This window comes from Pipistrellus hanaki (assembly GCF_964339955.1).
Source record: "Pipistrellus hanaki genome assembly, chromosome: 6".
In the NCBI taxonomy this organism is placed as follows: domain Eukaryota; kingdom Metazoa; phylum Chordata; class Mammalia; order Chiroptera; family Vespertilionidae; genus Pipistrellus; species Pipistrellus hanaki.
In genome coordinates, this window is record NC_140508.1 from 35,492,328 (window position 1) to 35,508,093 (window position 15,766).

Sequence of the window (15,766 nt, forward strand, 5' to 3'; positions counted from 1 at the left end):
GATATTTATACATTTAAAAATGTCAAATTTTATGCCCCCAAAAAGAGCATTTGCAGGAAGTTTTAATTCATTACTTTATTTTAAAGAAAAGTGCTGCTGAAAGTCATCGTATACTTCGGAAAGCTTATGGTGAACATGCTCCATCTCAAGATACTTGTGAATGCTGGTTTAAACACCTTAAAAGTGATGATTTCGATGTGTAAGACAAAGATGTCCAGGTCAACCAAAAAAGTTTGAAGACCAACAATTATAAGCATTATTGGGTGAAGATGTATGTCAAACTCAAAAATAACTTGCAGAAAGATTAAACGTTGATCAGCAATTTTCGATCGTTTACAAGCAAAGGGAAAAATTTTAAAGGAAGGAAAATGGGTGCCACATCAACTGAACAAAAGACAAATGTAAAACTGAAAAGTCATCAGTAAAATGTTGCTACAACCTCATGAAAGGAAGGTTTTTTTGCATTGAATTGTGACTGGTGATGAAAAGTGGATTTATTTTGAGAATCCTAAATGCACAAAATTATGAGTTGATCCAGGCCAACCATCAACATCGTCTGCAAAGCCATGTTCAGAAAAAAGACAATACTCTGCATTTGATGGGATCAGGAAGATGTGATGTATTATGAGCTTCTAAAACCAGGTGGAACCGTTAATATTGATGGATACCGACAACAAATACAATAATTAATTTAACCACACTTTGATGGTGAAACAGCCAGAACCAGCTAGAAGACACAGCAAAGTAATTTTGCTTCATGATAACACACCATCACACATTTCAAAACCAGATAAAGACAGGTTAAAAGACTTTGCCTGGGAAGTATTAGCAAGTATTAAAATACATATATCCACCAGAACTTCTCCTTCAGATTACCACTTGTTCCAATCAATGGCACACGCACTTTCTGAGCAGCACTTCAAAACATACAAAGAAGTGGAAAATTGGGTCTCTGAATGATTTTTGCCTCAAAACAAGGAAAGTTCTATTGGGATGGTATCCATAAAGTACCTGAAAGATCGGGGAAATGTGTAGCTAGCGATGGACGTTACTTAGAATAAAGCATTTTTGATGTTTTTCTTGAAATTATCATGTTTTCTTTTATTACAAAATCTGCATTATTAATGGTACACCTAATATGTTTTGCTGTGTATAAGCTTTTTCATATTTTCTATATGTTCTATTTTAGCTAAGAGATAGTCTTAAATTGGGGGAGGGAGAAAAATTTTATATTAACTATTTTATTTGGTATAAAGTACTTTAGCCATTATACTTGTTTTGTCCCAATTAAATTTTGGAGTGAGATTTGTGTGTAGTCTCTTAAAATTCTTTTGTATCCTTTGCTACAAATAATATATTTGTTCTAACCTTTTTGTAATTATATTCTTGTTTGCTGATACTTTGACAAAAGTGAAAATTTTAAAATAATTGGTTTTTAAAGATATTTTCTTAACCATTGGCTTATTCCCTATAATCACCTAAATATCTAAAATGTATTCCTATGTGCACATTTATATATTTTATCTTGAAATCTAGAGGGCCTGCTACTTGGCTTCTGGGTTTTTCCCCCATTTTCTTGGCTGCTCATTTTCTTTTTAAAATTTCCTTTTCAGTTTTATTGGCATAATTGACATAAAGCTCTATGTAAGTTTAAGGTACACCACATAATGACTTGGCAGGTTTTTTTTTTTTTTTTTTTTTTAGATGTTTTTGTTTTTATTTTTAAAAATTTTTTTTCTTTATTGATTAAGGTATTACATATGTGTCCTTACCCCCCCCATTGCCCTCCCCTCCCCACCATTCCATCCCACCCTCAGACAAAAAAAAAAAAAAAAGGCTAAGGGAGTTTATCATTACCAAGCCAGCAATGCAAGAATGCTAAAGGGACTGGTATAAAAAGGAAGAAGGAACACAGGCACAAAAAATAAAAATGGCTTTAAACAAGTATCTATCAATAATAACTTTAAATGTAAATGGACTAAATGCTCCAATCATATGGACTAAATGCTCCAATCAAAAGACATCAAGCGGCTGAATGGATAAAAAACAACAACAACAAAAAAAAAAAACATGATCCATATATATGCTGTCTACAAGAGACCCACCTCAGAACATGGGACTCAACACAGACTGCAAGTGAAGGGATGGAAAAATATCTTTCAGGCAAATGGAAATTGGAAAAAAGGGAAAAAAAAAAGCTGGGGTAGTAATACTTATATCTGACAAAATAAACCTCAAAGTGAAGGCCATAACAAGAGATAAGGAAGGCCACTTCATAATACTAAAAGGATCCATACAACAGGAGGATATAACCCTGATAAACATATATGCACCCAATGCATGAGCACTCAAATTCATTTAAAAAAAACTCCTGGAGCCGAAACTGATTTGGCTCAGTGGATAGAGCGTCAGCCTGCGGACTGAAAGGTCCCAGGTTCGATTCCGGTCAAGGGCATGTGCCTTGGTTGCGGGCACATCCCCAATGGGGGGTGTGCAAGAGGCAGTTGATCGATGATTCTCTCTCATCCTCTCTGTAAAAAATCAATAAAATATATTTTTAAAAAAGTAAATAAATTAAAAACTCCTGGAAAATGTCAAGGGAGAGATTGACAACAATACAATCATAGTAGGGGACTTTAATACCCCACTGATATCAGTGGATAAATCCTCTAGACAAAAAAAATCAGCAAAGAAACAGCAATCCTAAAAGAATCATTAGATTGACATCTTCAGAACATTTCACCTCAAAACTACAGAATATACATAACGTTCTTTTCAAGTGCATATGGGACATTTTCAAAGATAGAACACATATTGGGTCATAGGCAAAGTCTCTCCAAAATCAAGAAGATTGAAATCATACCAAGCATCTTCTCAGATCACAATGGCATATTAGAAATAAAATACAATAAAAATTATTAAAAAATCAAACACTTGGAAGCTGAGTAGCATGCTATTAAACAATGATTGGGTTACCAAATAAATCAAAGAAGAAATCAAAAACATCCTGGAAACGAATGACAATGAAAACACAATACTCCAAAATCTATGGGACACAATGAAAGCAGTCCTGAGGGAAGTTGATAGCTCTCCAGCCCTACCTCAAAAAACAAGAAAAAATGGTAGTAAATAATCTAACTCTACAACTTAAAGAATTAAAAAGAGGGCAACAAAAAAAGCCCAGAGTGAGCAGAAAGAAGGATGGATGGATGGATGGATGGATGGATAGATCAGAGCAGAAATAAATGACATAGAGACCAAAAAACAATACAAAAGATCAGTGAAACCAAAAGCTGGTTCTTTGAAAGGATAAACAAGATTGATGGACCTCTAGCCAGGCTCACCAAGAAGCAAAAGACTGCTCATTTTCTACCTTTTTTTTTTTTTTTTTTTTTTTTTTTTAAGGTTAATGTCTCCTTCCAGACCATTTTCTTTTAAATATTTTTTAAAATATATTTTTATTGATTTCAGAGAGGAAGGAAGAGGTGGAGAGAGAAACATCAATGATGAGAGAGAATCATTGATTGGCTGCCTCCTGCATGTCTCCTATGGGGAATCGAGCCTGTAACTCTGGCATGTGCCCTTGACCGGAATCAAAACCTGGACCCTTCAGTCCGCAGGCTGACACTCTATCCACTAAGCCCAACCAGCTAGGGCTTAAATATTTTTTTAAATTGATTTTAGAGAGATGTGCAGGAGGAGGGAGAGAGTGATAGAAACATCAATGCATCAGCATCTATAGGCTGTTTCCTGCTTGCCCCATGCTGGGAATTGAGCCTGAAACATGGGCATATGCCCTGACTGGAAATCAAACCATTGACCTCCTTGGTGCATGGGTGGCCACCCAACCACACGGGCGGGCTCAGTCTGTCTGTCTCTCTCTCTCTCTCTCTCTCTCTCTCTCTCTCTCTCTCTCTCTCTCTCTCTCTTTAGGTTATTTTTTTCCCCCCTCTCTTTGATCCCTAAAAATTGGAGTACCTGAAGATCAGTCCTTGAACCTCTATTCTATACTCCCTTCCTCTAAGATAATCCAGTTTCAGGCTTTAAATAGCATCGATATTTTCAACAGTTGACAACTATTAATCCAGAGCTTAGACTTTCCCACCCCAGGCCTCATCTCTATATTTTTATATCCAGCTGCCTATTCCAACATCCCCATTTGAATATCTAATAGGCATTTCAAATTTAGTCCTGGTCTTTAAATACCCTTCCACCCATTTTTCTTTCACATTTTTACACTTCTCAATAGATGGCAACTCCATCCTTCCAGGCTAAAAACTGTAGAATTGTTCCTTGAGCTCTATCTTTTATTTACTTTTATTTTATTTACTGTCTATTCTCAGCAGTAAGATATCTTGTAATTACTCAACTATTTTTGAATGAATGAATGAGAGAATACTAAAAGTCAATTCAGGAAAATCTGGTCAACCTCCTTAATCTGCTTTCTTCAGCATTCCCACCCCCACTATTGGGCTGAATTGTGTTTCCCACAAATTTCATGTTGAAGTCCTAATACCCCAAAACCTCAGAATGTCACTGAATTTGGAAACAGAGTCTTTAATACAGCAATTAAAATGAGATCATTAGGGTGGGTCAATATGACTGGATATCCATATAAGAAGAGGAAATTTGGACATAGATTATGTATGAAGACACAGAGAGAAGAAGCCACCCACAAGCCAAGGAGAGAGGCCACAGAAAAAATGAGTTCTGTCAACACCTCTGCCTTCCAAAATTTTGAGAAAGTGTATTCTGTAATTTAAGCCATTCAGTGTGTGATAACTTTCTTAAGGCACCTCTAACAAACTAATAAAAAAAATTTTCATAAAAATAACTATTTTTTTTTAATTCCAGTTTATGAAAATAACACCTTTCTTACCATATTCCTTTTTCTGTCCTTCTTTCCTGTCTTATAATTTTCCTGTGAGTGGAATTATCCTAAAAGGCATTGGTTTAGAATGAAGATGGACATGGTTAGCTGAGCCTGGCTCTCTAGAATTGGGAACAGAAAGCACCTGCAGAGAAATGCAAAGCAAAATTTTCTGTGAAACAGTATAGACAAATTGCAGAACAAGGGAAGTAATGAGTTAGGGGCTTATAAATATGTAAATATTTGACTTTATAACTAATCAAAAAAAAATCTATTAGCTTGAAGAAGAGGAATTGAATAAACTATTAAAGTATGATCAAATATTTCGTGTATAATAGTTAATTATCCATTACCACTGAATATGGAGTAAAAGTCAATAGGGGAAAAATCAGCAGGCATAATTCATTTTATTTGTTTTTGAAACATAACATCTTTTTAACCTCTTATAGCCAAAACTTTCTTACTTTTATACTGATAACTCACAATTTTAGACCAGATTATTCTTTTCAACACCAGACTTCTGAATTTATCAACTGGAACATCCTCTTGGCTATCACAGAAGCATCATGAAAGCAGTATGTTCAATACATATGGAACTCTTCATCTCTCCCATTAAACACACTTCTCTAGTTGCCTCTATCTAGGTCAGTAATTCCAGATGTTACCCCAATTTATCTTCCACATCTAATCATTCAACAAATCCTTTTCTAACTCTATTCTGTTCTAACTAAATATCTCTGAAATCCAACCCCCTTTTACCATGCCAGTTGATACTCCCTATCTCAGGCCACAATCATCTGTCACTATAACAACCTTATAAGTAGTCTTTGCCTGCACTATGATCTCACCATTTGCCCTACTGTAGCCAGTGACCTTTTTTTAAAATATATTTTATTGATTTTTTACAGAGAGGAAGGGAGAGAGATAGAGAGTTAGAAACGTCAATGAGACGTCAGGTACATGCCCTTTACCGGAATCGAACCTTGAACCCTTCAGTCCGCAGACCAACGTTCTACCACAGAGCCAAACTGGTTTCGCCCCCCCCCCCCCCTTATATATATATGTATGTATACACACACACACACACACACATATATGGCATGTACCTTGGTTGCGGGCACATCCCCAGTAGGGGGTGTGCAAGAGGCAGCTGATCTATGATTCTCTCTCATTGACGTTTCTAACTCTCTATCCCTCTCTCTTCCTCTCTGTAAAAAATCAATAAAATATATATTTTAAAAAGGACAGAGAGGAAAACAATTTTTTTTTTTTTTTTTTTTGCTAGTTAATACAGCTCATAGAGAGGTTTGTATGCACTTGGTACAGGAGATTGGAAATTAGATATATAAGTAGGGTAGAAATTTTAGCAGTGGGGAGACAGAAAGAGTAGGGAAAATCTATAGCAGGAAAGGGGTAAGATAAACAGGATAGCAAAAGGGGGAAGGTTAGGAAGAGAATGATGGTATTAAGGTCGTGTTGAGATAGGATTAAACAATGTTAAAGGAGAAATGAACATAAAATGAAGAACACTAATTCCAATGTAAAATAAACAGAAAATAAAATGGCACTTAAAAAAAAAATTTAAATGGCAGTAGTAATAATGCTGATTGAACCTAAAAATGTAATAATTAAAAAGTTAAAATCAAATGAGGAAAAAGGAAAAAATTTGTTTTTTAAGTAAAAGATGCAAAAAATGAAAATAAAATAAAAGAATTAAAAAAATTTGCAAAAATGTGCAGTTGTGAGGGCCATTCACTTCTTCTGTTATTCTGTTTGGCTGCACCTCAGTGTTGTAAACTAGTCCTTGATTTTAAGGTGGCGATTCCTTAGTTTCTTGGTTTTTGATCAAATAAAATTAGTAATAAACACAGTCAGTTTGTACTCCAGTCCCTAGGTGGCAGTGTTTCTGGATTGATATCCCCATCTTTTTGGCTGCTCTAGCCTTTTTCTATGGCACTCAATACTGTTTTTTTGCCTCAGAGCTGAGTCCCGGATGATTTCTCCCCGCTCTGTTTCTCAGCTTTCAGAAAAGCAGTTTCCTCCTGCTGTCTCTTAGGGCCAGCCAATCTGAGTGATCTCTCCTTTGTAATCAGAAGCAAAGGGTTGCAGGGGAACCAGCCTAGGTGTGCGATTAAATGTGGTTTTGAACTCTATTTCCAGTAGTTTGCTTTCCTCCATTTCTTTCATTCATGACATGTTTCTTTGTCTCCACATTTTGGCTGCTTCCCTGTGTTGATGGAGTGGATCTGTGTGGTAGGTGACTTATAGGGGCCAATAGTTCAGCCTCCCCAATCACCTGAGGTGGACACTCTTGGTACACCCCTTTATGGGCTGAGTTCAAAGTCTTGGTGTAGTTAAGCCTTGATTGTTGTTGGTACACTGGGAGGAATTGACCTCCAGGCCAATTTGCTGTGAGGACCCGCTGTGTCTATAATGGAAGAACTGCTGTGCTGTAGACATGCTTATGGTGCAGGCCTTGTTTCAGTGGGGCTTTGGTGCTCACTGAGTCCACCTCCCGAATGTGTCACTTATGGATGTGAGGAGTTGAAATCTGGTGTCTCACACTGACCACTAGATACACTGTCTTCTGGATCTCCAATGGGGTGCAGGTCTGCTACTGTCTGAGGCCACCCTGCAGGAGCTACAGCGAGAACTACAATTTTCTTCTCTTTGCTTGGGGTTTGGAGGTTTTAGAGCTGTCTGACCAGGGCTGCAGTTTGCTAGGTTAAGCAGCAATGGGGCATGCCATTCATATGCAAAAGCCACTGCTGGGAGCTTGGGTGGTTTTGCAGACTGTGTAGGGTGCAGTCTCAGGATGTCACCAGGCTATGGTGTGGCAAGCAGCAATGGCTGCCAGTCAGCCATCTCTGGTCTCAGACCGCATCCCCACATCTCATGCTCCAGCGCAGTAAACAATTATTCCTGCTCGCAGCTCTGCAAGCAAGCCACCCTCACTTTCCAACCCAATGGCAGACAGTCCAGCTTCTCCCTGTAGAAGTTTGGGTCCCCCACGTTTCCCCAGAAACTGGATTTCAGAGCTTATCTCCCTTCGGGTTGGAAAAAGCAATGCCCCTGCCGAAACTGGTTTGGCTTAGTGGATAGAGCATCGGTCTACGGACTGAAAGGTCCCAGGTTCGATTCCGGTCAAGGGCATGTACCTTGGTTGCAGGCACATCCCCAGTAGGGGGTGTGCAGGAGGCAGCTGATCGATGATTCTCTCTCATCGATGTTTCTGATTATCCCTCTCTCTTCCTCTCTGTACAACATCAATAAAATATATTTTAAAAAAGAAAAGAAAAAAGCAATGCCCACCACTGGCCTGGTTCACGGGTCTCCGTACCTCAGCTTTTCAGCGCTTGTGAATGTCTCAATACTCTTTCCTCTTTCCTTCTAGTTGTAGAACTTCCACTCAGCAAGCTTTTCCGTGGTTCTGGGTATAGATGTTTTGTCTTTTAGTTGTAGTTTTGAAATTGTTGTGTGAGGCAGCAGTTTAGTGTTTATCTATGCCACCATCTTAATTGCTCCTCCTGGATATGCTTCTTGTCTGATAGTTACTCCAGAATATTTACCTACTCTTGGCAGTGGTTAAAGAGATGCTGTGGGTTCTGATCTTTAGTTAAAGTAGATCTGTAGCCTTCAGGCTTTTCTCCCTATGTGCTGCCTGGAAAGCCCATGTTAGTCTTCCTACTAAATTACTTAATGGTCTGTCAAGACTCCTGTGGAGTTAATAGAGAGTAACATTTCTACTTCTTTATTTTCTGAGTACTTTTGTACACATTTGAATATATCTGGTTTTCCCATCATTTAGGGTCCTGTCTTATTTTATCTGTTACCCTAAACCTGGCAAATAGAAGGTAGTCAGTAGCACAGAATCTGGAGAGCCTCAAAATTCAGCTATAAATGATTGAAAACAATCCAGTTATTCATCAATATTGGATTGAGTAAGTAAACTATGGTACATCCACAATGATATATCATGCATCTTTTTTTTATATATAATTTTTGGACATATAAAATTATAAAATAAAATAAGAACAATAAAAAAAAAAAAACAAGGAGCAATTGAATCTGAATATGGAGTACAAGTCAATAACCACCCACAATTTGTATAGGTATAGATTAATTAGTTTCTGTTGGTCAGTTACTCTATTGCAAAGCATGCTAAAACTTAGTAGCCTAAAACAATAAGCTTTTCATTTAAAAAAATATATATATATTTTATTGATTTTTTACAGAGAGGAAGGGAGAGAGATAGAGAACTAGAAACGTCAATGAGAGAGAAACATCGAACAGTTGCTTCTTGCACATCCCCTACCGGGGATGTGCCCGCAACCAAGGTACATGCCCTTGACAGGAATCGAACCCGGGACCTTTCAGTCCACAGACTGATGCTCTACCACTGAGCCAAACCGGTTTCGGCAAGCTTTTCATTTTTAATTTGTAGATTTTTTTTGTTGTTTTTTTTGTTTTGTTTGTTTTTTGCTTATGAGTCAAACATTTCTGGTTTTGGTTGTGCTTACTCATTCACATGTCTTCAGTCAGCTAGCTGCAGATCAGACTCATTATGTTAGGCTCTCACATGTTTGGGGTTCAGCTGGCTTTAGATGGTACAGCTCATCTCTCTCTGCTCCATGTGGTGTCATTGTCCAGTAGACTAGTTGGATTTGCTTTAATGGCAGAACCAGGGTTCCAAGAGAGGCCTAGAACTGGCACTCTGTTCTGTAACTCCCATCACATTACCAAAGCAAGTCAGACAGCTTGGCCTGGTTTAGGAGATAGGAATAGAACCCACTTCCTGATGCATTGCAAAAGGGATTGAACAAAAGAGGTCATTATTGGGAGTGTTCAGTTTAATGTAACTATGTTACCCTTGTACAATATATACATGGGGATTGGGATAAGAATTTTTAAAAATATATATTTTTTATTGATTTTAGAGAGAGAAGGGGGAAGGGACGGGAAAGATAGAAACATCAATGATGAGAATCATTGATTGGCTGCTTCCTGTACATCTCATATTGGTGATTGAGCCCACAACCTGGGCATGTGCCTTGACCGGAATCAAACCGTGACCTCCTGGTTCATAGGTCAACCTTATTTGTACCTAGAAAGGATATTGCTTATTTGTACCTAGAAAGAATGGAAGAATACATAAGAAACCAATTAAAATGGTTACCTATTGAGTGGAGTTTGTAGGGACACAGGCAAGGAATATTTCTTTTTATATTGATTTTGAACCATATAAATGTATGTTTATACATACAAAAAAACACAAAATTATATACCTTCGGCCTCTGCCTCCAAAGATCATTCTCTTTAAAACTTCCCAATTGTTTTTTAGTTAGGAGTCTGATTTGTTTTCAAGAAATGTGATTTTGCCCAGCTGATGTGGCTTAGTAGTTGAATTTGATTTGCAATGACTATTAATAAATCACAAGGACAAACTCTAGACAGAGTATGAATAGTCCTGCCTGAATCAGTTTTTGGACACAGTCAGTTATATGTTGCTTTCTCTCAAGTTCGAAGAGTGTGTAACATTAAAGTTGTAAATACTTCATCACAAGGGGAATTGAATTAGTCAAGCACTTTGAAAGTGTTTTTACTCTTAATGTGGTATACAGGGATATATTAGAATAAGTTTAATCAATTTACCAATCATTGTTTTTATCAATGTTTTTATATTATGTCTTTGTGTTGTTGTATCATGTTATTATTATTTATTAATCAATTTATATGTTATTTTCATATACATCTTACTAATTTTCTTGAATCTCTGACACTTCTATTATAGAGAAAGGGTGAATAGCAATATTAAAATATTAATTTCTAATTAATTACCTTTCAGTGTGCATGAGTCCGTGCACTAGGCTACTAGTGTTGAAAATTTTACTCACAAAGATTAAATTATTTGATCAAAATTCATTAGTAACAGAATGAGGATTCACAGCAAATCTCTTAGTCTCTGTACTCATGCTTTTTCATTGCTTGAAACATGAGGAATAACTAGTGTTGCAGGTTTCTGAATAGTGACCTGAACAAGAGGGGTAGTTTTAATCTGTAAATAGTACTCTGGGGGCTAAGTTTTACCCAGTATCTAAGCTTTTCTTGGTATATTATTTAGCGTTCTGCATTTGGGCAGCTCTGAGGTTTTCATTCTGCCAAGTACTGAATGTTAAAACACACCTCATTGCTAAGCCCTCTTTAGGCCTTTGGCGCCCTTGCTGTAAAGGCAGGTGGTCTGAAGAAAGGCTCCCTCTAGGTTATTGCACACCATACACAACACATAACAGTGCGAGACAACTGTCAGTTCCTTCCTTCCCTACCCCCGTCCCCAGTCCTCCAGAAAGCTGGGCCCCAGATGGAAGTGCTGGAAATGTGTCAACTTTTCTCTGAAGGGCATTGAGAAAATACTGTCAGGAAGAAAAAGGCAAGCGCAACAGCTCATTAGTCCACTAATCAGACAGGACAACCATCAATTTTACAAAGAACATGTCCTGGACAGAGAGAGGGGGAAGGCTGGCAGAGTGTTGCCCACATGGCTCTTGGAGAGCTGCACATTTTTGTTGGGGAATTTGCAATTTAGGAACATTGCTTCCTTGATTGACTTCCTGCATTCATTATATTTCTTCCCAAAAATGTGGCAAATTGAAGCATTAAAAATAATATTTGGGGATATTTTCCTCATTAGACCATGCCCATGAATGTGCGAAGATGTGCTTATTGCCATGCCATGAATGCTCTTGTATGTATTGTTTACAACTGTGATGCCACTGAAAGAAATCTTTGATTTAACATTCTCATTTGAACCTTTGGTGTCCATTTCTTGTACTTCATTTGAATTTATTGGAGAATAAGTACATGGAACTTAAGTGAAAAACTTTGAATTACTGAAAGGCAAATAGCTCAATTTAAAGGTGATTATGGTAGCCTTGGCTCTATTATTAACCAAGTATATAACAAGTTCCCTTTAATGGGGAAAATTACTTTGAAGATATTAAAATATTACTCTTCAGAATCAAGTCTTTTTAAAAAATATTTTTTATTGATTTCAGAGAGGGAAGGAAATGGAGAGAGAGAAACATCAATGAGAGAAAATCATTGATTGGCTGCCTCCTGCACACTCCACACGGGATCAAGCCCACAACCCTGGCATGTGCCCTTGACTGGAATCGAACATGGGACTCTTCTTTCCACAGGCTGATGCTCTGTCCACTGAGCCAAACCAGCGAGGGCTCAAATCTTATTTATATATGAGCTCAGTCCTAATTCTAATGTCATTAAGTATAATCGATAAAATTTATCTTTTCTAGAATTTGTTGCTGTCTAGTGTTATCAAACACTGCTTATGTATTATCTCCATGGGTGAAGTAGTTCATGCTTGGTTTAGAATCATTTCTACTTTTCATCTTTTTAAACAAATATTATAAGTGACATTTATATGCCTGATATTAAAAATGTTGAACCCACATCTTTTTTCCTATTAGAGTAGTTGATATGTATAAAAATTTAGTGCTTTAGCCCAGGACAGTATTGCTTGATAGTTAGAGTGTCGACTCATACACTGAAGGGCCCAGCTTCAATAACTAGTCAAGGGCAGGTTCTGTCCTATTGGCAGAAGACAACCAATCAATGTGTCTCTCATATCAATGTTTTCATATATGTTTCTCCCCCTCCCTCTCTTCCACACTCTAAAAGTCAATTGAAAGAAACTGGTTTGGCTCAATGGATAGAGCATCTGCCTGCGGACTAAAGGATCCCGGTTCAATTCCGGTCAAGGGCATGTACCTGGGTTGTGGGCACATCCCCAGTAGGGGGTGTTCAGGAGGCAGCTGGTCGATGTTACTCTCTCATCGATGTTTCTGACTTTCTATTCCTCTCTGTAAAATCAATTGAAAAATAACCTGGGGCCGAAGCTAGTTTAGCTCAGTGAATAGAGCATCAGTCTGTGGACTGAAAGGTCCCAGGTTCGATTCCAGTCAAGGGCATGTACACTGGTTGCGGGCACATTCCCAGTGGGGGGTGTGCAGGAGGCAGCTGGTCGATGTTTCTCTCTCGTGGATGTTTCTAGCTCTCTATCCCTCTCCCTTCCTCTCTGTAAAAAAATCAATAAAATATATTTTAAAAATATATCCTTGGGTGAGGATTAGCAACAACAACAAAAATTTAGTATTTCACTCATAGTAATTTATATACAACTGATTATTGACACTGATCTAAATAGTTCCCAATTAGTTTCCCCCCCCCCCCCATTAACTTGATTCACTTATAAAGAGAAGTTATACAGAATGTAGTTGAGATCAACAGAATTTATAAACTGGTGTTTTTTTTTTTTCTTTCCCAGCCACTATCCTCACTGTTAACTTTCTGGTCTCATCAATCTTTGACCTTGTTGCCTTGTTTCAGTATTTTAGGATTGCTGTAGCAAAGTTCCATAGACCGGGTGCCTTAAAACAATAATCTCTCATAGTTCAGGGGGCCAGTGGTCTAAAATTAAGGTATCAGGAGGGTTGATTCCTTCTTGAGGCCTCAGAGGAAGAATCAATTCCAGACCACTCTTCCTGGCTTCTAGTGCTGGCTGATAACCCTTGCTATTCCTGGGCTTGTAGATGCCTCATTTAATCTCTGCCTCCGTTGTCACACTGTGTCCTCTCTGTATGATTGTGTCTCCATGTAGTCTTCTGTTTGTGTGTGTATCTCTTCAGCTCTTCTCATGAGGGTTCCTTTATACAGTAGGTTCTCAGGTTACATCGGAGAGCCATTCCTATGGCGCGATATAATGCGATTTTCACCATAAGTCGGAACCCACCTACATAAGCACCTACGTCACTCACATGGAGCACATGCACAGCAGTAATGAAGTGAAACTGTAAAAAATTTTAAAAGAAAAATAACAATTCCTGACCTTTTCTTGTGGTAAATAAATAATAAAAGACATAAAGCACATATGCACATATGTCAAATGACAGAACTTTTTAAAAACATATAAATGGGAGATGGCGACATAACCACAAAACAACGTTCGTCGAGTCCTACGGACTGCCTCTATTGGAATTGGAGCCCACCAGATAACCCAGGATTATCTCCTCCGCTCAAAACTAACTACATTTTCAAAGACCCTTTTTCCAAATAAGGAAGCATTTACAATTCAAGGGATTGAGAGATAGATATCTTTTTGAAGACCACTATTCAGTCTATCTAAGCATTTTCTTCTCAGTCCTCTAGGAAAATACCGGTATGTTAGTATTTCAAATTATTGTCACTATTTTTATTATTTTATAGAAAACTCTGACCTCCATTTCTTTTATTCTCTACAGTTGGTCCTGAGAAAAGGGTGCCAGCAATGCCTGGATCGCCTGTGGAAGTGAAGATACAGACAAGATCCTCACCTCCCACCATGCCACCCCTCCCACCAATAAATCCCGGAGGACCCAGACCAGTGTCATTTACTCCTACAGCATGTGAGAACTCTTAGTTACTTGAATTTGTGATTCTGAGTGACATTTGTATCTAAGTGACTGGCTCCCATTAAGCCTTCTGCATATATCAATATATACTATTCACAAGCTTTTCAAAATGGCTATTAAAAGAGATATATCTCAGCCGAGACCGGTTTGGCTCAATGGATAGAGCGTCGGCTTGGGGACTGAAAGGTCCCGGGTTCGATTCCGGTCAAGGGCATTTACCTTGGTTGCGGGCATATCCCCAGTAGGGGGTGTGCAAGAGGCAGCTGGTCAATGACTCTCTCTCATCGATGTTTCTAGCTCTCTATCTCTCTCCCTTCCACTCTGTACAAAATCAATAAAATATATATTTAAAAAAAAAAGAGAGAGAGAGAGAGAGAGAGAGAGAGAGAGAGAGAGAGAGAGATATCTCAGAAATGTATATCTGGTTATTTCTTTTATAGATTGCTTTTGCCCTCTGAGAATAGTACTTAGCTAATTTGGGCATTTGGAAATTTAATAGTCCCAATATTTTTTTCATACTCTTTGTCTGGGAAGTAGGTGTTTTAAATTCTTGAGTTCTAAAATAATGAACTAAAGTTAGATTGATTTATAGGAATTAAAGTAAGATTCATAAAGTTATTGAATTATTTACAAAAGTTTTCCAGGACTATCGTGCTAATAAGTCTCTTTACAAAAAAGAGAATATTGTATTAGTTTGCTAGGGCTGCCATAACAAAATACTATAGACTAGGTAGTTTAAACAATAGAAATTCATTTTTTTTAAAGTTCTAGAGCAGTGTTTCCCAAAGTGTGGTACGCGTACCGCCAAGGGTACGGGAAGAGTTTGGTGGGGGTACGCGTTGCACCGGAGTTTGGTGGGGATATGTACTGCATCGTGCTTAGCTGCGCCTAATACATCTTTTTTTTTTTTTTTTTTTTTTTTTTTTGAGGGGTACTCAAGCATTACGAAAATTATAGAAAGGGTACACATATGTCAAAAGTTTTGGAAACACTGTTCTAGAGGATAGAAATCCAAGATCAAGGTGACAGCAGGTTTGATTTTTTTTATCCCCTGAAACCTCTGTCCTTAGCTTGCAAAAGCTGCCTTCTTGCTATAATCCCCCTTGCCCTTGCCTCTGTGCCAACACATTCATGTTGTCCCTTTCTCTTCTTAAGGAAAATAGTCATAATGGATTAGGGACTACCCATATGACATCAATTAACCTTTAAAGGTCCTATCTCTAAATATAGTCACATTCTGAGCTACGGAGGGGTTAGAACCTCAACATGGGAATTTATGGGGGACAGAATTCAGCTAATAAGAATTTGCCGAAACCTGTTTGTCTCAGTGGATAGAGCGTTGGCCTGCGGACTGAAAGGTCCCAGGTTCGATTCTGGTCAAGGGCATGTACCTGGGTTGTGGGCACATCCCCAGAGGCAGCTGATAGATGAT

At 38.0% G+C, this 15,766-nt stretch overlaps 1 protein-coding gene across 8 annotated transcripts in view; it reads left to right on the forward strand.

The window, feature by feature from the left end:
* The window catches only part of CBFA2T2 (CBFA2/RUNX1 partner transcriptional co-repressor 2), a 133,923-nt gene that overhangs the window by 85,128 nt on the left and 33,029 nt on the right, over positions 1–15,766 (forward strand). For 7 of the 8 annotated variants that reach the window (XM_084888558.1, XM_084888559.1, XM_084888565.1 and 4 more), the window contains one exon: positions 14,185–14,328. The exons of the other annotated variant lie outside the window; for it this stretch is intronic. In XM_084888558.1, coding sequence (XP_084744684.1) covers positions 14,185–14,328 — 144 coding nt within the window. The remainder of the gene's footprint in view (positions 1–14,184; positions 14,329–15,766) is intronic. 8 annotated transcript variants of the gene reach the window in all.